This window comes from Ochotona princeps, chromosome 14 (genome assembly GCF_030435755.1).
Source record: "Ochotona princeps isolate mOchPri1 chromosome 14, mOchPri1.hap1, whole genome shotgun sequence".
NCBI lineage: Eukaryota > Metazoa > Chordata > Mammalia > Lagomorpha > Ochotonidae > Ochotona > Ochotona princeps.
The window spans coordinates 46,805,741-46,829,729 of record NC_080845.1 but is presented as its reverse complement, the minus strand read 5'-3'; the positions used below and the strand labels follow the sequence as shown (position 1 = coordinate 46,829,729).

Below are 23,989 nucleotides of genomic sequence, written 5' to 3'. Positions count from 1 at the left end.
GACCTGGGCCCGCGCCCAGCCCCAGCTGTTGTGGCATTTAGGGAGCAACGTAGCACATGCAAGATCTCTGCCAACTCTGCATCACTCTGCCTTTCAAATGGACAGATGTCTCTAAAAACACAAGACATTTAATATTGATTTGTAAAACAGCACTCATACCATTCAATGTCTATCTAAGAAGATTACAACAAGACATTTCAAGAAGGTGGAAAAATCCACACTTTCATCCCTATTGGTAGGAGTACAAAATGATACAGCCACTTGGGGAAAAGTCTGGCAGTTGGACTGGCTTAACTACAGAGTGACAAGTAGGGCCACAGAGAAAAGAAAGCACATTTCCTTACAAAATGTGGTAAATGACCCTTCAGAGCAACACTGTTCATAGTAGCCAAAATTCATACAACATAGTATTTTTCAGCCCCTTCGCCAAAAAGGTACTGATAGGTTCACGGATTAAGCTCGAAAATATTAGGTGAAAGAACCAGATATACCAAGATCGTATGCTGCACAATTCTTTTTATACTAACTGCTCAGACCTGGTGAGTCTACAGGCAGCCTGTAGGTTAGTAATTGGGTAGGGCTGGGAGGCGATAGCTGTAATATCTACGATTTTTTTTTTTCTGGAGTGGTGAATATGTACTCAAACTGTGTTGATGGATGCCCAGCTCTGACTATCCTAAAAATCACTGAAGAATACTCCCCGTGGGTAAAGCACGTTGTATGTGATTAGAGCTTTAAAAACAGCCAATCTTGCTCCGTTCTGGGGGCCTCCAAATGAAATTACACCAAGTGAGCTCCAAATTTACTGTTTCCTGGCAGCTAACGCCCTCCTCAGCCAGGAACAATGGGAATCGACTCCCAACCTGGAGAAGGTGTGGTGTTAAGAAAAAATATAAACATACACACCCTTAGGGCTAACGATATACATTATGAGATACACAGCGGGCGCTCCATAAACAAGACCGTGGGTGTGGACAGTCACGCCTCTGTGTATTTACACAGGACCCAGGGGTCTGGGGAGGTTCTGAGAAACCCGGGTGCCCTGCTCTGTAAGCTCCAGAACAGGAAGACGGCCGCGCAGCCTCGGAAGCACAGAATAAAGGAGAAGTCTTGCACTCTTACACCCCACGAAGCCAGGAACTGGACTGAAGGGCGTGGCGAGGCAGACACCCAGCCAACCAGTCCCGTTAAGAACAAGACCCGCAGCCACAGCCCCCAAACTCCCAGCTCCGAGAACAATGCGCTCAGGCCGGGACGCGGAACCTCGCGCGACCGCACCCGAGCGGGCCTAGCCCGGGGCCTGCCGGGAAATGTAGTTTCTGAAGCCTCGCCCGCGCCGCCCTGTCGTTCGCCAGTCAGAAGCCATACGCAACTACAAGTCCCGGCACGCTCCGCGAGACCTTGCGCACCAGGCTTTGCAGAAGGAAAAGGAGTGGGGGCGAACATGGCTGAAGACAGCCGGGGTGGCCCAGCATGTAGCTGGGTGGGCTCCAGTCTGAATCCGGTACCCGACGGCGGTGACTCTAACTTTCCCGAGTACGAGGTTCCCGAGGTTAACACGCGCGCTTTCCATGTGGGCGCCTTTGGAGATCTGTGGCGTGGTCGGCTGCGTGGGGCTGGGGACTTATCGCTAAAGGAACCGGGAGCGGCGGAGCTGCTAGGGCGCCCAGAGAACGGTGACTCTGACCCGGGGGATGCAGCCATGGCCCGGGATCTGGACTGCAGCCTGGAGAAGGCGGCCGAGCTGAGGGCGGTGTGCAGGTGAGTGCGGGACGAGGTGGGGAATGCAGGCGAGCTCCCCGGGGACTGCTCCCGGGAGGGCCTGCGGGTCAGACCCGGCGTGGGAGGACCTGCTCTTCCCAAGCTTCCCGGAACGTGGGGACGAGTCCCTGGATCCGAAGGCACAGAGTTGGAGTGAAGGAAGGAGACAGCTGCAGACACGGCTGTTTCCATTTGCCCGTGTAGAAAGTGCAGAGAGGGTATCAGCGATGTGTCGCTGCCATTGACACTTTGATAATGGAGGTGCAGAGGAATGGAGAGGCCGGAGGAGACTCAGGTTTCTCGCTCACCCGGGGTCTTTGGGACTACCTCCAGAGAATGCTTTTACTGGATTGTTTGGGGGTACAAGTGTCAAAATAAAACATTGGATGATCTCTCGTTGTTTAACAGTATTGGCCGCCTATCCCTTCTTCCAATATAAAGTAACGGCACGGAAATCAGTGCCTTGAATTGCTAACCTTCCCTCTGAGCCACCTCCTGGATTTTGTCTGACTTCGGAATTACTCAGTTTTGTGTTTAGGAGGCAGCCCCAGCTGGCAATGGCCAGGCTGCCTGGGCGACGTTAAGGCGTTGCTTTTCCTTTTGTGTTCCAGCCTCGATAAGCTGAAATGCCTTGCGGAAGGCGACGATCCAGAAGTCATCCCTGAGGACACCGACCTGGTGACTTTAAGGTATTGGTTGACTTTGCTTTTGTTACATGCGGTTGCTTGAAATACTTTTTTGCTATTGTGTTTTGCAAAGTTGAAAGTATAATGTTGTTACACATATATTCACACCTCAAGTCAACTGTTAGCATTTGGCCATCTTGAGCTGGTTTATGCATGGGATACCTGCTCTGTCTTTATTTTCTGGTTTTATACCGTTCACTAAGTTGTGGCTATCACATTGCGCCCATGAATATCAAAATGATCCTAGAAGTGTCATTCTCTTGCATAATTAGCACTCTATCACTACACCTGGCCTCTGATATCCAGTCTGTATTCATCTTGGTGCTTATTTCTGCTTGTTAAATTTAACAGAGGGAAGGAAAACAGTTGTTGGCTCACACTGAGTACTTTCAGATGCTTATTTTCATGTCTTCTGTACATTATGGGGTAGCAGCTCAAAAATTAGTGGTAGTCTGCCACCAGCACATTGAGATGTGAATGTATACCATGGAGAAATTGTGTATTAATGATGGCATTTATAATTTCCTGTTTGCAGCTTATGTCATGCCACCGTAGCTAATTCTGTCATCCTTGATCTTGGCCTCTCTATTGTTCCCCTTAGGTAGGCAGTCCTTTCAGCTTGCTTTGTTTTCTTTTGTCCTAGTAGTCAAATCTGTTCTCCTGGTCTGTTGGCTAATATTTACACAGCAGCTCTTGGAGCCTGGAGGAAATGCTGCTAAATGGCTACTAAATGTCTTCCTTAAGTCCAGTCTTCTGTCCTTTCAATTTATCCATCTTGCTGTCACCTAAGTGTTTGTTTTATTTAGAAATTGACAGTTTGGAAAAATTTCTAATTCCTTTGCTGGACATTTGAAGCCTTTCAGGTATATTTCAAACCTTCCCTCCCAGTCACTGACTTTTTCTTTTTTTTGAAAGATTTATTGATTTATTTGAAAGACAGATTTACAGAGGGAAGGAGACAAAGAAACATATTCCATCCATTGGTTCGCTGCCGTAGTTACTGCAACAGAGCTGAGCCAATTTGAAACCAGGAGCCAGGAGCCTCTTCTGAGCCTCACTGGGTCTCCCACACAGATGCAGGGTCCTAAGGCCTTGGGCTATCCTGTACTGCTTTCCTAGGCTACAAGCAGGGAGCTTGATGGAAAGTGGAGCATCCAGGGCACAAACTGGTGCCTATATGGGGTCCTGGCATGTGCAAAGCGAGGATTCAGCCCCTGAGTCATTGGGTCATTGTGCCAGGCCCTTATCTGTCTTCTAATATATTCATTTGAGAGACAGCTCCCAGACCCAGCGTGATGGCTCAATTGTCTGATCCTCTCCCCTTGCAAGTGCTGGGGTCCAATATGGGCCAAAAGACATTTCCCGGAATCTCAACTGAACTTGAGCTGTGGTTATGCAACAAGGTGGAGGAATCCACCATGGTGGGAGGGTTTGGGGAGGGGTGGGAGAACCCAAGTATCTATGTAACTGTGTCACATAATACAATGTAATTAATGAAGTTAAATAATAAATAATTAAAAAAAAAAAAAAAAGACATTTCCCTTTGTTGAGTCACTCCCAAATGCCTGTGACAGCTAGAGCCAAAGTCAGGAGTTGGAAACTCAATCCAGGTCTTCCACGTGGGGTCAGGGACCTGAGTCGAAACCTGCTATCCCTCGAGCATTAGCAGAAAGCTACAGGCAGGACCAGATGCCTGGTTTAAAACTGACTCCTTGTTAAGATTTAAAACTTCCTTCCAGCTTACTATAACCCATTAGGAAGTAGAAGGGATTATACTGTCTGAGCCTTCAGATTTTTGAGTTCTTGAAGGTTCCTGCAGTCTCGATCGACTCTTTCATCTATGTGTATATGTTGTCCTTAAGGCTGCTGTTGTGCAATCCTGACCCACTTGGTGCTCCTTAATTGCTGTGCTTAGTTATTTGGATTTGTCTAAAATGCGAATGTGGTTGTATCACACTTGGCTTCAAACCTTTCTATGTCCTTGAGGCTGAGGACTTGAGTTGGGAGGTGGCTCAGCGGGACACACTCTGCTGCTCTTCTCAGCACCACGCTCACTGTGTTGCAGTTCCTGGAGGGGAACGCGCACTCTTGCTTATGCTCCCAGCCTTGATAATTCCTAGCCAGACAAAGGGCTCTACCTGGCTTCCTTTGTGTTGTTCCTGTAGCTCCCCATGCTTCCCTATGGAAATACGCATCATATTCAAATCATACTTGTTTAATTTGCTGTTTTGTTAGATACGCTTGATATTTCCATAGCATATTTTTCACACCCACCTCTCTTTTCGCAGTTGTTAGAATTGGGGCACATAATAGGGAGTTAATAAGGAGTTGCAGAGTGACATCCAGCTCCCTGCTTGTGGCCTGGGAAGGCAGTCGAGGTTGGTCCAAAGCATTGGGACCCTGCACCCACGTGGGAGACCCAGAAAAATCTCTGGGCTCCTGGCTTCAGACTTTCTGAGCTCCAGCCTTTGTAGCCACTTGGGGAGTGAACCAGCAGAGGGGAGATCTTTCTGTCTCTCCTCTCTTTAAATCTGACTTTCCAATGAAAATAAATGAATCTTAAAAAAAAAGTTGTGGAGGAGTGAAACTTTTATAGGCTGGGAATGGTGTATGATAATCATACGCAAGCAGATTCCTTTTTTGCCCTAGTTAGTAATTTATCAGTTGACTTAATGACTTTAGGAAACCATGTTAAATCGTAGTTTTGAGACTGTTTAATACACTGCTTTCTTTACTGCTTGCTACTGCTCAATCAACTGGGTGTTGGCATCCTCTCATACTTCCTAATGTGGGATGTGTGGGGAGAATTAGGTTTATGCTCTAATGTAAAAGGACTCAATTCAGCATTGCTGAGCTGGAATTGCTTTGATGCACTGTGAAGTTATTGTCTTTTGTTGTTGTTGTTGTTAAAGATTTATTTTTATTGCAAAGTCAAATATACAGAGAGGAGGAGAGATGCAGATCTTATATCCGATGATTTACTCCCCAAGTGACCACAACGGCCAGTGCTGCACCAATCTGAAGCTCGGAGCCAGGAGCTCTTCCGGGTCTCCCACGTGGGTGCTGGGTCCCAAGGCTCTGGGCCTTCCTTGACCACCTTCCCAGGCCACAAGCAGGGACCTGGATGGGAAGCAGGACCGCCGGGAGTAGAACCAGTGCCCATATGGGAATCTGGCATGTGTAAGGCAAGGACTAGCTGCTAGGCCATGCTGCCGGGCCTGAAGTTATTGTCTTAAAAACATGGCTGATATAGATCTTAATGGTCCTAAAAAGAAGAATTAGACTTGTGGTAAAAGCCCTAATCTGTATTGCTGTGCTTTTGTATTTCTAAACATGTGATCTCTTTATTATGACAGAAACTTTTCTGGTATTTTTTGATCTCCCTTGAGGGATGCCTGGCTCATTTTATGAAGGTGAAGGGAAAAGGGTGATTAATGGAGATCTTTGATAGGACTCTTTTCCTGGGTATATGGTAACCTACGTATCTTGGCAGTCTTAACCATTTTTAAGTTACTTGAATACTAGATCTTACTTCCTTGGAGTAGAATAGAGAATTATTTATAATGTCATAGATGCTTCTGAAATTTACCAGTCATCCTAAATGCTTCAGTGATATGTGTGTGATATAAATGTGTACACACACACACACATATATATATACACATATACATATGTTACTGGAAAGACAGATTTACAGACAGAAGGAGACACAGAGAGAAAGATCTTCCATCTGCTCGTTCACTCCCCAAGTAGCCACAATAACTGGAGCTGAGCAGATCTGAAGCCAAGATCCAGGAGCGTCTTCTGTGTTTTCCATGTGGGTGCAGGTCCCAAGACTTTGGGCAGTCCTCTGCTGCCTACCCAGGCCACGGACGGAGCTGGATGGGAAGTGGAGCAGCCAAGACACGAACTACTGCCAGTATGGGATACTGGCACTTGAGCCATTGTTCCAGGCCCCAGTGCTACTTTAATAGCAATGCAATTCCAGTTAGATTATTCTGTCCCTCTCTCATACTTGTGGCCAAGAAAGCACTGCTTGCCCAACTTGTAGTTATGATCTAAGGGGGTAAACTTTGAGAGTCATGCAAAAAAAAAAAAAAAAAATAGAGGAGTCAAAAATCTATTCCACAGTCAGAAAAAAAATCTCTGACATATATAGAGCATGTTATCTATATCAATTTAATTGAGACTCTTGTAAACCACTACCATCCATCTCCCCACCCCCCCATAACACAAAAATGGACAAGAGGAAATAAAATCCAAAGAGAAAATTAGAAAGTAATTGTTTGTTCAAATTGTTGTGGGAGACTGCCTCTCTTCCCCTAGAAATAACTGAGAAGCACAGGAAAACCTATGAACTCTACATTCCAAGTGCAAATTGATGATATAAAAATTCCTTAGGTTAGACAGTTGTCAGGTTTATTTTTATTGCAAAGGCAGATAGATGGAGATACAGAGAGGAAAATCTTCCACTCGCTGATTCACTCCATAAGTGGCCAAATGGCCAGAGCTAAGCTGATCTGAAGCCAGGAGCTTCTGCATCTACCACAACAGTACAGGGTCCCAAGGCTTTGGGCCGTCTTCAACTGCTTTCCCAGGCCACAAGCAGGGATTAGGAAGGGAAGTGGAGCAGCCGGGATATGATCCAGCACCCATATGAGATCCCAGTATGTTCAAGGCAAGGACTTTAACTACTAGGCTACCACACTGGGTCCAACAACTTTTTAAAATTTTATTTCTTTTTATTATTATCATTATATGATACAGTTTCCCTTATCCCCTCCCCAATTCCCTCCCCCCTCACTGGGTTCCCCTATATCGTTACTATATTATTGTTCTTACACTGTCATATGTTCATTATTGCGGACGTGGACAATGGCAGAGAATCCAGCATCCTATTGTCAAGATACAGTAAACAGTTTCATTGGGAATCCATCTTTGTCTGGAAGTAGAGATGCATGCTGCATTGCATCCCCACATCTGGAAATGATAGTCTCCATTACACAGTTAATATACATCCCCTTAAATGAAAAGCCACAATACAAAGTCAACAACAGGAAAAAAAAAAGACATTAACAACACCGCGAAGTTAAATAACATGCTACTGAATGACCAGTTTGTCGCTGAAGAAATGGAAAAAAAAAATCAAGAACCTTCCTGAAGAAAATGATGTTTCTGTATCATCTATGAGACAGTGAAGAATTTCATCAGAAGAAAGTGTTTTGTAGAGATGAAACTAACAGAAAACATGAAAATCCATGAGATGCACTTTCTGCTGATCTTTGTTGGTAAAATGTGTCTACTGTAGGCAACAGATAGATGGATTTTGTTTTTTAATCCAGTCTACTAATCTATGACATTTGATTGATGAATTTAAGCCATTTACATTCAGGGTTAATATGGGTATTAATTTGGTTCTGTCATTTTGGCAATGGGTTGTTCATTGATTTAGTCTTCTGTTGTTATTTTACTGGGATGTCCTTCACATTTGCCTTTGGTTTTGGTGGGTGCTATTCCTTTTCTGTCAAGAGAACATCTGTAAGTATCAGTTGTAGGGCAGGTCTGGAAGAGGCATATTCTTTTAGCTTTTCTTCACTGTGGAAGAATTTGATTTCATTTTCTAAGACAAAGAAAAGCTTTGCTGGGTATGTTATCCTAGGCCAACAATTTTTTCTTTTTAAAATCTGGAATATGTCACTCCATTCTCTTCTTCACTGTAGAATTTCCTGTGAGTTTAATTGGCATTTCTTTATATGTCAATTGATTTTTTTCACGTGCACATTTAAGGATCTTTTCCTTATGTTCGATTGAAGAGAGCTTGATGATCATGTGTCGTGGTGAAGATTGCTTTTGTTCAACCCTGTTGGCAGTTCTGTGTCCCTCCTGGATGTTGTTTCCCAATTCTTTCTCTAGGTTAGGGGAATTTTTCCTTATTTCATTAAATACATGTGTAAACCCAGCTTCTCTTTCTGCACTTTCTGGAACTCCCATAACTCTTGTGTTTGACCTTTTAATAGTGTATTTCAATTCTTGAATAACTTTTTTGGCCTGATCCAGCTCTGCTTCCAGCTTTTTGTTTGTTCCTCCTGGTGACAGGAAATATCTTCTAATTTTGAGATTCTTTCTTCTGCCTCTCTCATTCTATTTTGGAGACACTACACTGTACTTTTAATTTGCTCCACTGTATTCTTCATTTCTGATATATCAGCTTTCATTTGATTCATTTCCAGTGTGACATATTCCTTGAATTCCTTGAATGCCTGCTTTATGTGCTTCTCATTGTTGATAAGAAGCTTTAGAACAAGTGTTCTGAATTCTGTATCTCTCATTTTCTCAACGTCTTCCTCAGTTAACTGAAGTTTGCATACGATTTTCCTTTATGCAGGGGACTCTTCAGTAATATTCATTGTGCCTCTGTCTGTTCTTTGCTCTTGGTCATTGTACTTCTGGTTAGCAGAATCTTGTCCTTGGGACAGGTTTCTAAGCTGTGTCATCCACAGGTCTACAGTTAGATTTTTTACTTATTGCATTTGGTACATGGCTCTTTGTTTGCTGTCACTTGTGCTACTCCCTCCAGGGAGTTCCAGGTTCTTATGTAAGGTTTCCACCATGGTCTCTGTATCTCCAGCTCCTGGCTCACCTCTCTCCACCTCCTGTGATACTGTGCTCAGCCTGCACCATTGTCTGTACAACCATTCTCCCACTTCCGGTTGGAGCAGGTCCCAGGATTAGGGAGATACCAGGTGTCCTATATAGCTAGGTTGTTGGTGGTGCTGATCTTGGAGGACCCTGTTGGCTGTTAGATCTGAGGACCATACAGACCTATTTTGACCCTTACGATGCCACAGTTGGTATTATTTTCCTGTGGGACCAGTGTAATGCACTGAGCTCAGTGAGTTCTTGTTGAGCTCAGCACATGCGTAGCTCATTGTCGTCCCTGCAGGCCTAAAACTTTTGTCACACTATACAAAACAGCGCCTGACATGCCACTACTAGAGTTCTTGATATGCTGGCCATCAGGTCTAAGGGCTACCCAGACCTGTCTTGGGTGTTAGAATAATTTATGGATGCACATAAAAGACGTAGAGGAAGACTTGAAAAAATGGAAAATTACTCCTGGTTCTTAAAGGCTGACTAAATGTAATAACAGTGTCAGACCTTAAGTTAATATATAAACTCAGTGTAATACAAGTAAAATATTTTTATTAATAGAACTATCATTTATTTAAATTTTTTTTTTATTGTTGGGAAGGTAGATTTACAGAGAAGGAGATACTAAGAAAGTGAAATCTTCCATCTGTGGATACATTCCCCAAATAGCTGCAATGACTGGAGCTGAGCCAATCAGCCAGCAGCCAGGAGCTTCCTCTGGGTCTCCCTAATGGGTCCAGGGTTCCAAGATCTTGGATATCCCTCCACTGTTTTCCCTAGCAGTATACAGGCATGTTGGTGGAAAGTGGACTAGTTGAGACATGAAATGGTACCCATGTGGGATGGTAGTGCTTGAAAAATAGGATTAGTGTATTGAGCTGTCACACCCAAAGTTCCAGCTATCTGAGTCTCCCTTTCTCTGTAACCTTTTTAAGTAAAAATAAATAATCCTTTAAAAAAACCCTGTAGGTATTGAATCATGAACAAGTAGTATACCATTGAGCAGAAAGAAGCACAGAGTTAGAATCAAGTATTTATGGCAATTCAATATGGCACTATACGTAAGAACGCACTCCAAAGAAGAGAGGGATAAGTGGGGTCTGTGCTATGGCAAAGCGAGCTAAGCTTGTTCTGCTTGTAGTACCAGCATCCCATATGGTTGCTAGCTTGTGTCCTGGCTGTTCCACGTGTGATACAGCTCCTGCTTGTGGCCTGGGAAAGCAGCAGAGAATGGATCCTGTCCTTGAGACTCTGCACCTGCGTGGGAGACCTAGCGGGCTCCTGGTCCCTGGCTTCTAGCTCCTGGCTTCAGATCAGTTCATCTCCTGTCATTGAGCCATATGTAGAGTTAATCAGCAGATAGAAGACCTCTCTGTCCTCTCTGTAACTTTGTCTTTCCTTTTTTTTTTTTTTTTTATTGTATTGTTGTTGACAATCTTTACATAGTTAATTGCGGTTAAAAAAAAAAAGGTTCAGGGGGTATAGGGAAGTGGGTAATACTATTATGTCCATATTGTTTCCAAAATGTATCTGAGGTAAAGGGGGATATTGAGGGAAAAGCCCCACCTGGTTTCCCGCCCACCCCAAGTCCTGGATATGGGGCATGCTCTGAGATATTTGCTCAAGTGATTTTAATAGTTCTCCAGTTATGAATCGCTGCCAGTTTCGCTCGATGAGGTCGTCCACTGATTGATATGGTCCATCATAAAGTCTCCGTTTGCCCCATATTTCGCTGCCAACATATAGCTGAGATGAATGATTGACTTGTTCTGTCTTCTGTCTTTTCTTGGTTAGAGTTCTGAGTCTAGCAGTTCGATTGGGGAGATCTCCAAAGAAACCTTGAGGTATTCCCAGACCAGATTGTTGTATGTTCTAGCAAGCACAGGGCCCGGCACAGTCCATCACCCCAATCAGCTGGTGGTTTCAATTGCTGGGTTGGTTCTGTTTTCGGTCCCGAGTTGCACTGGAACCAATGGGTGTTGCAGTCCAGTCTGGTTCTGCCCAGCACATACTTGGCCCTTACATCAACCAGTGGGAGCTGCAGCCTAGTCGGGGCGACCCACAATAATCCCCATCAGGCCCAACCCCTACCCTGGTTTGCCAGTATGTGTAGCAGTAGACCAGTCTGTCCCCCATCCCATTTGGCTCTTGTACTTGTCACTGGGTATTAAAGCTTGGTTCCATCTAACCAACTCAACCACCCAGCCCTCACGGATGTTAACTTTGTCTTTTAAAGAAAAAAATAATAATAGTTAAATTAAAAATATACATCTTTGGGCCCAGCGGCGTTGCCTAGCGGTTAGGGTCCTCGCCTTGAGGGCCCTGGGATCCCATATGGGCGCCGGTTCTGGTCCCGGCAGCTCCACTTCCCATCCAGCTCCCTGCTTGTGGCCTGGGAAGGCAGTTGAGGACGGCCCAATGCATTGGGATACTGCACCCAAGTGGGAGACCCGGAAGAGGTTCCAGGTTCCCGGCATCGGATCGGGGCGCATACCGGCCCGTTGCAGCTCACTTGGGGAGTGAATCATCGGATGGAGGATCTTCCTCTCTGTCTCTCCTCCTCTGTGTATATCTGGCTGTAATAAAATGAATAAATCTTTAAAAAAAAAATATACATCTTTGAAAAATCAAGAAAAGAAGTTAGGGATCAAAATATGTAGAATGAAATATGAGACACTTTTCCAATTCTGATTTTTAAAATTCACTTTTTTTTTTGAAAGGCAGATTTACAGAGAGAGAAGAGGAAATAGAGAAGTCTTCCATTCCCTGGTTCACTCCCCAGATGGACACGATGGCAAGAGCTGAGCCATTCAGAAGCCAGGATCCCATATGGGCGCCAGTTCTAATCCCGGCAGCCCCACTTCCCATCCAGTTCCCTGTTTGTGGCCTGGGAAAGCCAGTCAAGGATGACGCAAGACCTTGGGACCCTGTACCCACATAGGACAACCCCAAAGGAAGCTCCTGGCTCCTGGTTTCAGACTGGCTCAGCTCCAGTGGTTGTGGCCACTTGGGGAGTGATTCAACGGATGGAAGATCTTTCTGTCTTTCCACTCTGTAAATATGGCTTTCCAATAAAATTTTTTTTTAAAGATTTTTTTTTTTTTTATTGGAAAGGCGGGTATACAGAGAGGAGACACAGAGAGAAAGATCTTCCGTCCAATGGTTCACTCCCCATGCTGTCACAACGGCTGGAGCTGAGCTAGTCCAAAGCCAGGAGCCTCTTACAGGTCTCCCATGCGGGTGCGGGGTCCCAAAGTCTTGGGCCATCCTCGACTGCTTTCCCAGGCCACAGGTAGGGAGCTGAATGGGAAGTGGGGTTGCCAGGATTAGGATCGGCGTCCATATGGGATCCTGGGGCGTTCAAGGCAAGGACCTTAACTGCTACATTATTGTGCTGGGCCCTCCAGTAAATTTTTTTAAAGATCTTTTTTATCTTTATTGGAAAGCCAGAGAAGAAGAAAGAGAGAGGAAGATCTTTCATCCAGTGATTCACTCCCCACGTGGCTGCAACGGCCAGAGTTGTGCTGATCCAAAATCAGTAGCCTGGAGCCTCTCCCGGGTCTCCCATGTCGGTGCAGGGTCCCAAGGCCTTGGGCCGTCCTGAATGTGGCTTTCCCAGGCCACAAGCAGGGAGCTGGATGGTAAGCGGGGGCTTCCGAGATTGGAACTGGCGCCTGTATGAGATCCTGGTGTGTTCAAGGCGAGAACTTTAGCTACAAGGCTACCTTTCCTGGCCCAATAATTTTTTGTTTTTAGTTTGAATTTTATGGTACAATTCCATAGAGTCTGGGATTTCTTTTCCCCCTCCCCAAACTCCCACCCATCCCCCTGACTGATTTTCCCCATATTATTGCAATAGTATGATCCTTCATAAGCTGTCATAACTCCATCAGTCTGTTATATATGTGTGCCCTGACATTACTGGAATAGACAATATCAGACAGTCCGGTATCCTATTGTCTAGATATATCCAGCAGTTTCATTGGGAGTCCATCTTTGATTTGGAAGTAGAGGTGCATACTGCATTGTATCTTCACATCTGAATATGATAGTCTCTATTATACCATCACTGTACATTCCCTTAAATGAGAAACCCTGAAACAAAGTCAACAACAGGTATGAAGTTAAAACAAAAATTTACAGCACCTTGGAGTCAAAAAATGTGCCACTGAATAACCACTGCATGGATGAAGAAATGAAAATAAAAACAAAAACATCACAACACACGGGATGCAGCAAAAACAGTATGGAAAGGGTTATTGAACTTATAATTTGCATTATGACTTCCTTATATTAGAGAGAACATGATATTTGTCCTTTTGGGATTGACAAATTTCATTGAGCATAATGGTCCCTAGTTGGGACCATCTAGTTGCAAATGGTGTAATTTCATTCTTTTTAATGGCTGAGTAATAGTCCATGGAATAGATGTACCGCAGTTTCTTTATTCACTCCTCTTTGGATGGACATCTGGGCTGTTTCCATGTCTTTGCTATTATAGATTGTGCTGCTGTAAATATAGGATTACAGATTCCCCTTCTCATATGCAGGTTTTTTTGGGGGGGGTATATTCCTAGGAGTGGGATAGTTAGATCATATGACAGGTTTATTTGTAATTCTCTAAGCACTCTCCATACTTGTTTCCATAGTGGTTGTACCAGCCTGCACTCCCACCATCAGTTAAGAAGGGTGCCCTTCTTCTCACATCCACGCCAGCAGTTGGTAGTGGAGTTCTGAATGTAGGCCAGCCTCACTGGAGTTAGGGGGAACCTCAGTGTGGTTTTCATTTGTATCTCCCTGATGCCTAGGGAGCCTGAGTATCTTCTCATATGTCTATTAGCCAATTCCTTTTTAAGGTTAAAAAAGAATTCTTAAAAGTTGAACCATGACCAAAAAAAAAAAATGGGGAAAATATACAATCAGCAATTAATAGACAAAAATGATAGAAAAAAATAGCTGATAAACATTAAAAAAAAAAAAAGCCAAGGCATGCCTGCAAGAATGTTAAAACTGCACTTCAGATGCCTGTCTTTTTTTTTTTTTTTAAAGATTTATTTTTATTACAAAGTCAGATATACAGAGAGGAAGATCTTCCGTCCGATGATTCACTCCCCAAATGAGCCGCAACGGCCGGTGCGCGCCGATCCGATGCCGGGAACCTGGAACCTCTTCCGGGTCTCCCACGCGGGTGCGGTGTCCCAATGCATTGGGCCGTCCTCGACTGCTTTCCCAGGCCACAAGCAGGGAGCTGGATGGGAAGTGGAGCTGCTGGGATTAGAACCGGCGCCCATATGGGATCCCGGGGCGTTCAAGGTGAGGACTTCAGCCTCTAGGCCACGCCGCTGGGCCCAGATGCCTGTCTTTAATTTTCGTGTTTGGTGGTTGGTTAACTATTGTTCTAGTGGCGGATCTGACAGGTGGGACCTTTACCAAGATGGACATTGGTAGAATGCCATTGCCATCATGGACCACTGGTATGTGAACCTACAGCATCATTGTTTATTCCTGCCCAAAAAGCCACGTTTGCTCCAGTGCTGAGCAAATGCTATTCAAACTCGCATTGAAGGACGTTCTACAAAGCAGCTCACTAGAACGCTTCTCGGGGGGTCAGGCTCTTGCAAGACAGGAACTACTGAGGAACTGTAAGAGACTGGAGGCTCAGAAGTAATAGGTGCAGTGTAGGGTTTTAGATGGAAATCTGGAATGAACTGAAAGCCATTACATTTGCAATTATGTGAAATTTGAAATGGGCCTATAGTTACTAATATTGTACTAATGTTAATAATTCTAGGGTCATGTAAGGTATTTAGGGGAGACAAGGTAAAAGATACATGGGGACTCTGCAGTGTTTTTGCAACAGATGTTTAAACTGAATTCAAAATAAAAAGTTGAGGATATGTTTTGAAATTCTAATGAAGAATGTTGAACTTTGTTTTTATGTTTTCATGTCTACAACAGGAATAGAAAGAGGTTCTTGGAACACCGGGAAGAAACTCTAACCATAGATCGTGCCTGCCGACAAGAAACATTTGCCTATGAGATGGTGGGTCTCAAATTTTTCACCCTTTTCCCATGGAACAGTGAGCTCTCAGTAGCTGTTAGTGATGACAGACAGTATGGTAGCTTTATATAACTTAGCTTTAGGTGTGCTTAGTAGAAAACAAACTAGAGGAACTTTGGGGCTGAGGGTTAATAAGAGAAAAGGACCACAGAGCTCAGCTTTCTGCTTTTACCTGTTTTTACTTGTTTGTTTTTATTTTTAGTTTGATGTTGTTTTCAGGTGAAATTTCTGCCTTTTCATTGCTCTCCTCCTGAATTTTTTTTCTGCCTCTCATTTTGATTTAACCTCATTCTTGGTCTTTAACCATTACCTCTTGTGTAGATTCCCAAGGGAAGGCCAAGATAATGAGTACTGAGTGAGAAGCTACTAGTAGACATGACCGGCTCAAAGCCTGTGTGCCTAACACTGTTGGGCACCTGATGGTGCGTAAGGATACCTATGGGATTGCCTGTTAGTTTACTTTTTTTTTATATTGTAAACTTTACTTCAGGTTTACCATTTTAACTATTTTTATGTGTTAGATTCACTAGTATCACTGCTTTCACAGTGCTTTGTAACCATCACTCCTATTTCCAGAACTTTCTAATATAACAGAAATTCTGTCCCCAGTAAGATCTTTAGTGTTCTCTGGCAAAGCTCATACTAACCTCTATTCTGTTTTGTGTCTCTAAATTTGCCTACTCTAGATATCTTGGGTAAATGGAACCGTAACAATGTTTGTGCTTGTTGTCATGCTTCTAAGAGTCATCCATATTATAGAACATGTCAGAGCTTCATTTCTTTATAAACCTCATTTCTTTGTAATGATGCTTTGTTACTTTTCATATGTTGATGGACATTTGGGTTGTTTCTACCTTTTGGTTGTTTTAAATAATGTTGTTGTGCATATTGGTGTATAAATATCTGTTTGAGTTCTTGTTTATAATTCTTTAGCTTATATACTTACATGAAGGAGTGGAATTATTGGGTCATATGGTAAATCAAGGAACCATCAAACTATTTTCCATTGCAGCTGTACCATACATTTTGCATTCACATCTGCAGTATATATAGCTTTTAATTTCTCTGCATCCTTTTCACTATTGTCTGTTGTTATTGTTTGAAATAATAGCCATCCTAGTGTATGGGTTGCAGTTTGACTTGCGTTTCTCCAGTGGCTAATCATGGTGAGCGTCTTGCCGTTTAATTATTGACTATTTGTATTTTTTTTAAATACGTATTTATTTTTAATGGAAAGGCAGATATACATAGAGGAGGAGAGACAGAGAGGGAGATCTTCCATCTGATGATTCACTCCCCAAGTGGCTGCAATAGCTAGAGCTGAACCAATCCAAAGCCAAGAGCCAGGAACTTCTTCCAGGTCTCCCACACGGGTGCAGGATCCCAAGGCTTTGGGCTGTCCTTGACTGCTTTCCCGGTCCACATGCAAGGTGCTAGATGGGAAGCGGGGCTGCTGGAACTAGAACCAGTGCCTTTATGGGATCCTGGCGTGTTCGAGGTGAGGACTTTAGCCACCAGGCTACTGTGCCAGGCTCTGTTTTTATATTTTTTAGGAAAAATGTCTACTTGATTTCTTTGCTCATTTTTAAACTGATCTGTCTGTCTTATTGATGTAAGAATTTTTTGTATATTCTGGGTAATAGTCCTTTACTACATAAATGATTTGAAAATATTTTCTCCTGCTCTTTTCACCTTTGATAAGTTGTCTTTTTACCTTTGATAATATTCTTTGACATAGAAGTTTTTTGTTTTTGTGTTTTCTTAATGCACAAGTGCCAATGTATGATACCCAAGAGGAGTTCCTATATATTATTTATATATATAATATAACTTATATGTATAATAATATATATGTAATTTTTGTAAAGATTTATTCATTTTTATTGGAAAGGCAGGTTTTACAGAGAAAAGGAGAGAGACAAAGATATCTGTCTGCCAGTTCGCTGCCCAAGTGACCACAATGACCAGAGTTGAGACAATCAGAAACCAGAAGCCTCCTCTGTGTCTCCCATGTGAATGCAGGGTCCCAAGGCTTTGGGCCATCCTTAACTGCTTCCCCAGGCCACAAGCAGGGATGCCAGGACACGAGCCAGTGCCCACATATGATCCCAGCACACGAAAGGCAAGGGTTTAGTCACTGAGCCATTGTGCCGGGCCCCTGGCTTCAACCTGGCCCAGCCCAGCTGGCTGTCGCACGCGTTTGTGTGTATGCTAGTAGATAGAAACTAGCTTTCTCTGTTTCTCAAACAAATAAAAATTAATCAACAATTTAGGAACCTCCCATTTGATGTGTCTTGCTTCTAATTGAACTATGGAAGGTGTTTTATCTTTCAAGATAGCAGGTGAAACTGAAATCGTTGGTAGTAAATGAAGTGTTGACTATAACACAGGAAAACATGACATGTATTGTAGAGTGCCTGAGGATAGTACCGGTTTTCCATGAAGTTCTTTGTCAGGGTCACCAGAGCACAAGAATTTTGTGGTTAGGAAGTAACTGCCATTGAGTCTCCCAGGTAAGGATAGACAAAGCGGGGGCTTTTCAGAATCCACAGGATCCAGTCCTTGAAAATTTACATGCTGCAGTTTATAGAAATGCCTCCGCTAATTCCCTCTATTGTCCTGACTGCAGGATTGGAAAGTGACACCAGAGAAGTTACTTTATTGTGTTTAGACCCATTGTACAAGTTTGAGAGTGGTTTTGATTGGATTTGGTCTGAGTCATCATGTGCTAGAGTAAGTCCCTGGTTTCTCATAATGAGGAATGGCTTGGTTTATCTGGTGCTAGGCCAGATGTGGTGGTGATGAAACTCAAGGACAGACTGGAGGCGATCTTTCCAGGCCAGTGCAGCTGATGTTCCTTGGCAAGTCATCCGTGGTAGACCACTCATCAGGAGGGGCAGCCAGGCCACCAGCCCCTCTGTGCTAGCCATGTTCAAAAGAGTTCACCAGCTACCTGATGCTTTTCTTTTTCGTGCCAGTTACTAAGATTCTAGACTCTAGAATTTGTAGTACCCAGTACAGACGTACCAGCTGGCAGGAACAAGCTGAAAGCTGGATACCTAATGTCAGGAGTCTTCTGAGCACTTCCCAGATGAAATGTCACAGGCTCTACTTGCTGGTTCTTTCTCTCCTTCCTTCCTTCCTGCTTTCCTTCCTTTCCCCTCCCTCCCTCCCCCTCCTTCCCCTTCCTTCCCTCCCTCCCTCTCTCTCTTTTTGGACATTCTTTTTTATTTATTTGAAAGGCAGAGTTACAGAGGGAGGAGGAGAGTCAGAAAGATGTACCATGTGCTGTTTCACCCCCTAGATGCCCGCAGTGGCTGAGGCTGCTCTGGTCTGAAGCCTGGAGCCTGATTTATCTTGCTCTCCCAGGGACTTGGGCATCACCTGCTCCCTTCCCAGGCATGTCAGAGGGAAGCGCGACTGGAACCAGATTAGTCTGCTAACATGCTGCGCCACAGTACTTTCCACTCAGCCTTGTTTTGTATTTTTTAGTGGATAAATGTATTATGTTTTTGGTTAAATTTGTCTCTGGGTATTATTTTCATTGTTGTGATTGCACGTGTTTTCTTAGTTTCTTTTTCAATTCGTTCAGTGCTAATGAATGGGAATAGAATTCATTTCTGTGTATTTTGTGTCCTTCAGCTCTGCTACGTGTGTTAATTAGCTCTAACCTTTTTGTGTGTGTGCAGATGGATCCTTTGGGATTTTGTACTTACTAGTTCATGATACACGGAGGTAGAGATAATTCTCTTTCCTTCTGTTCTAGGTGCCTTTCTTTCCTTCTTCCTGTCTCCATTTCTTACCGCTCCGGCTGGAGTTTCCAGTACTATGTTAATATTTTGCTACTGGTGGACTACATCCTGGTCTTGATGCTGACACTAGGGGGGAAGTTTTTTTTCAATCATTGACCATTTGATATATTGTTAACTTTTTTTTTCTTTTTTATACATGGCTATTATTGAAAAAAATTTCTTCTGTTGAGTTTATTTAGAATTTTTCTCATGAACGGGTGTTAGGTATTATCAACTGTTTTTTCCCCCGCTTCAGTTGAGGTGTTGATAAGCTTTTTCCCAATTTTCAGTCAGGGTGGAAGAGTAAGAGTGTTGATATGCTAATGTTAAATTACCCTGTGTTCCAAGGACCCTATTTGATGTAGCATCTTTCTTTTAAGTAATTTTTTTGAGATACCATGGAGCTTGATTTGCTAATATTCTAAGAAGAATTGTTGCTGTCATTTTCCTGTAGTTTTAAATGTGTCATCTTTCTCTGGCTGTGGTATTAAGATAATGCTGGTCTCACATGATGAGTTAAATACATTTCATATATTTTGAAAGAATTGAAGCACTTATATTAATTGATTCTTTAAATAGCTGGAAGAATTCACCAATAAAGTTGTTATCTGGTCCTGGACTTTCTTAGGGGAAAGTTTGTTGTTGTTGTTGTTGATGTTGTTATTCATTCATTCTTTGTAAATCTATTGATTTTCTGTTTCTTCTTAGGTCAATTGTGATAGTTTGTATGCTGCCAGCAATTTTGATTTGCATCTGTGTTTCAGTGTGTTGACACTATGTGGTTTTTCATTGTTATTTTTGTTTCTGTAAAATCACTAATGCTTCTACTTTGATTTTAGTAATTTCAGACTTATTTCTTAATCTAGGTAGTCGGGCAAATTTGTGCTTTCAGAGATTTTTCTCTATATTTTCTAGTCTTTCATTAATATCTTTACTCTATATAATTTCTTTGTTATTAGTTGTTAACTTGGTGTTTAATTTGTTCTTTTTTTTTTTTTTTTTTTGAAGATTCATTTTTATTTATTTGAAAGGCAAAGTTACAGAAGAGACCGGGAAAGATAGAGTGCTTGCATCTGCTGGCTCACTCCCAAGATGGCTAGGGCTGGGTCAGACCCAAGCCAGGAGCTAGGAGCTTTTTCTGGGTTTCCGCATGTGGATGCAGGTGACCAATGACCTGGCCATCTCCTGTTGCCTTTCCAGGTACGTCAACAGGGTACTAGACTGGAAATGGAATAGCTGGGACTTGAATCAGTGCCCATCTGGAATCCCCACATTGTATCCATTGCCCTGCCCATTATGCTGTAATGCCATCCCTAATTTGTTCTTTTTAAAATTCGGTAACGTGGGCCTGGCACAGTAGCCTAGTGGCTAAAGTCCTTACCTTGCACACGCCGGGATCCCAAATGGATGCCGGTTCGTATCCCAGGTGTTCCACTTCCCTTGTAGCTACCTGCTTGTGACTTGGGAAAGCAGTAGAGACTGGCCCAAAGCACCCGTGTGGGAGACCCTGAGGAAGCTCCTGGCTCCTGGCTCCTGGCTTTGGGTTGGCTTAGCTCCAGCTGTTGCACCTGCTTGCGGAGTGAGCCAGCAGATGGAAAATCTTTCTCTCTGTTTCTCCTTCTCTCTGTAAAATCTGACTTTCCAATAAAAATAAATATGTCTCTTTTTTAAAATTCTGTAATGTACAGTTAAATTAGCTTTTTTTTTTTTTTTTAAGTTTATATTCTTTATTGAAAGGAAGGAAGAATGACAGCGGAGGAAGGAAAGTGCTCTTCCATCATTGCCCAGATGCCTGCAGTTAGCCATGGGTGGGCCAGGCTGAAGTTAGGAACCAGGAACTGCATCCATGTCTCCTATATGGGTGGCAAGAACCCAAGTAACCTTGGCCATCTTCTGTCGGTCTCCCAAGCACATTAAAAGGAACTTGAATCAGAAATGCAGATTAGCCAGGACTTGAACTAACACTCGGATGCGGGGAGCAACATCCCAGGTGTTGACTTAAGCTGCTGCACCACAGCATCCCCCCACCATTCTAAAAAAGATGTATTTTTTTTGAAAGTTAGTGTTAAAGAGGGAGAGACAGAAAGAGAGACATTGTCTGTATGGTTCGCTCCGTAAGTGGTTGCAATGGCTGGGACTTGGTCAGGCCAAAGTCAGGATCCTGATACTCCATCCAGATCTCCCACGTGTGTGGCAGGGCCCAGGTACTTGGTGTATATTCACAGGGAGCTGTTGAAAAGTGGAGCAGGGGCCTCACGGTGGCATAGCCAGTAAAGCCCGATGCCTGGGATGCCAGGTTCCTGTGTGGGTGATTCAGTCTTTGCTGCTCGAGGCTAATGGTCTGGGAAAAGCAGTGCAAGTGCATGAACGCTAGAACAATGGAGTATATGAAACAAAGGTGATAGAATTACAGAAAAGGAAGCAGAAGGCTCTTCAACGCTAGTTGGAGAGAACAGCTAGTTGGGCAGAACAGCTCAACGAGAGATTGTTAAGGAAATAGTGGAGTAGCTGACTTTCCAGTGACAGCAGACAGACTCCTCTCCAGTGCACGTGGTCGTTCTCCAGAGTAGTCCAGCTCTTCAACTTGAACGAACTGAAATTGTAAAACATATTCTTTCTGATCACCATTGGATGATGCCACAAGTCAGTAACAGAAGGGATATTGGAAACCTCACAAATACCTGGAAATTAACACACTTTTAAAAAAGTTTTAAAATTCAGGCCTGGCTCAGTGGCTGAATTCTCACCTTACAAGTGCCAGGCTCCCATATGGGTGCAGGTTCATATCCCAGATGTTCCAGTTCCCACCCAGCTCCCTTGCCTGTGGCCTGGGAAAGCAGTCGAGGACGGCCTCAATCCTTGGCACCCTGCACCCAGGTGGGAGACCTGGAGGAGGCTGCTAGTTCCTGGCTTCAGATCAGCTCAGCTCTGGCTGTTGCAGCTACTTGGAAAGTGAACTGAAAAGCACAGTACAGCATACTGGCTGTTATACTTAACCTGCACTGCTATCCTGTTCTTCGTTTCTTTTTTTTTTTTTTTAAAGATTTTATTATTATTGGAAAGCCGGATATACAGAGAGGAGGAGAGACAGAGAGGAAGATCTTCCATCCGATGTTTCACTCCCCAAGTGAGCCGCAACGGGCCGGTGCGCGCCGATCCGATGCCGGGAACCAGGAACCTCTTCCGGGTCTCCCACGCGGGTACAGGGTCCCAATGCATTGGGCCGTCCTCGACTGCTTTCCCAGGCCACAAGCAGGGAGCTGGATGGGAAGTGGAGCTGCCGGGATTAGAACCAGCGCCTATATGGGATCCCGGGGCGTTCAAGGCGAGGACTTTAGCTGCTAGGCCACGCTGCCGGGCCCTCTTCGTTTCTTTTTAAGGCATCAAGTTAGTATCTATTGTCTTTTTTTTTCTAACATATTTTGAAATGAGAACTTGTCTTGCTTGACTGTTTTTGACATTTTCCAGATGACCTGTGTGCTGCAGCAGCTACGTTCAGGCACAGTGCCTGAATCTGTGAGATACAGTTTTTAGGTATCTCATTCAACTAGTCCGCAGTGGTGTTCCATCTTTTAACCTGGACGCTCCAATTACACTTTCTCTTGCACTCAGCAGGGGAGCCACAGGTCAGCTTCTGACGTGGTAGGCCTTAGAGCAGCAGTGGCAACACCTGTGTGTCCTGCTGTGGTGCTTCCCGATTGGTGGAGCTGCCGTTGTTGTCTGCCTTCTCAGCCTGGTATCACGAAGACGGAGAGAAGGCGCTTCTGCCGTATTGCATTCCGAAGCTTCTGCCTATGATGTCTGTTGTCTGCACTTCCGTGTGCAGAACTCTACAGAGATCTACTGGCATGGGCTCCCTCTTCGTTTTCTCTTCACTACTAACGAATAGTTTGGCCAGTTTGTGTCTGACAGCCTTTTTTCTTGAGTGGATTTAAGCGCATCATCCTTCATATATGTTTCCTTGTGGTTTCTGTTGAAAAAAGTTGCTGTTAATTTTTCGGGGGAACCCTGATTTCCTGTAGTCATTTGTGTTTCCCATAACTTTCAAAAATACTCCTTTATTTGAAAGTCAAAGTTACAGAGAGAGAGGGAGAGCTGATCTGCTATCTGCTGGTTCATTTTCAGATAACCACAGGGAAGCTAGGAGCTTTCTGGTTTTCCCTGCATGAGTGACAGGGGCCCAAACACTTGGATCAGCCTCCACTGCATTTCCCGGGCCATTAGTAGGACGCTAGATTGGTAACAGAGCAGCTGAGTCTCAAACTGGGATGCTAGCCCCTCATTTCGTTCTTAGAGTATGTTTAAGCAAGTGATTTAGCATTCCTTTTTGTTGTGCAGTGACCTTTTTTGTTTCTTCTTCTAGCCTTGCTCAGAATAATTAATATTTTTTTAAACTTTATTTTTTGTTATAGCACTCCTTAGACTCAGGGGTTTCCCCTTTCCCACCCCTATGTTTGAGCAGTGATGTGAATGTGTGGGTTTCCTCTGTTTTCCCGGGAACAGGCCGTGCTTTCCAGCCACTGTGTTTCTCTCGGTTTGTGTTGAGAACTCTACACCTGAATGTGATTCTCCTTGCTGAGGGCTGCAGCTGCCCGTGCCTCTTCCAGGCTGTTTCTGCCTGAGTGTGTTACCTGAGTGTGCTCACCATCGTTTCTATTATATTACTCTGGGCTCAGTCAGTGACCTGACAAAGATTGTCTTGACAGTTTGGCTCCAAAAAGAGAAAAAGAGTCCTGTCTTGAGTGTTCCGGTAGATGCTGCTGGGGAAAGCAGCTGCCACCATGAAACCCAAACCAGGACTAGGCACCCGGCTCAGGAGGCCACCTAAAGCATAACCTTCAGTTTGGGGAGGCTGGGGTCTGCTGCCTGGCCTGGCAGCAGGCTGTGTTTTGGGAACTCAGGTTGTTTCCACATGCTACGGATTGCAGTAGCTTCTGTCATCATCAAACACACTCCATGCTGTCACAGGTTCCAGAGTCTTGAGATAGTTGATTCTGATTTTTTTGTCTTAACCCTTGCTTCCGTAGACTAACTCCTAA

General features: G+C 43.9%; 1 protein-coding gene across 2 annotated transcripts in view; it reads left to right on the top strand.

The window, feature by feature from the left end:
- Positions 1-1,235: 1,235 nt before the first annotated feature.
- Positions 1,236-23,989, top strand: part of SNAPC3 (small nuclear RNA activating complex polypeptide 3) — a 35,167-nt gene continuing 12,413 nt past the window's right edge. For both annotated transcript variants that reach the window (XM_004581092.4, XM_058672559.1), the window contains exons 1-3: positions 1,236-1,761; positions 2,373-2,450; positions 15,057-15,141. In XM_004581092.4, the coding sequence (XP_004581149.2) occupies positions 1,445-1,761; positions 2,373-2,450; positions 15,057-15,141 (480 nt within the window). In that variant the 5' untranslated portion in view covers positions 1,236-1,444. The remainder of the gene's footprint in view (positions 1,762-2,372; positions 2,451-15,056; positions 15,142-23,989) is intronic.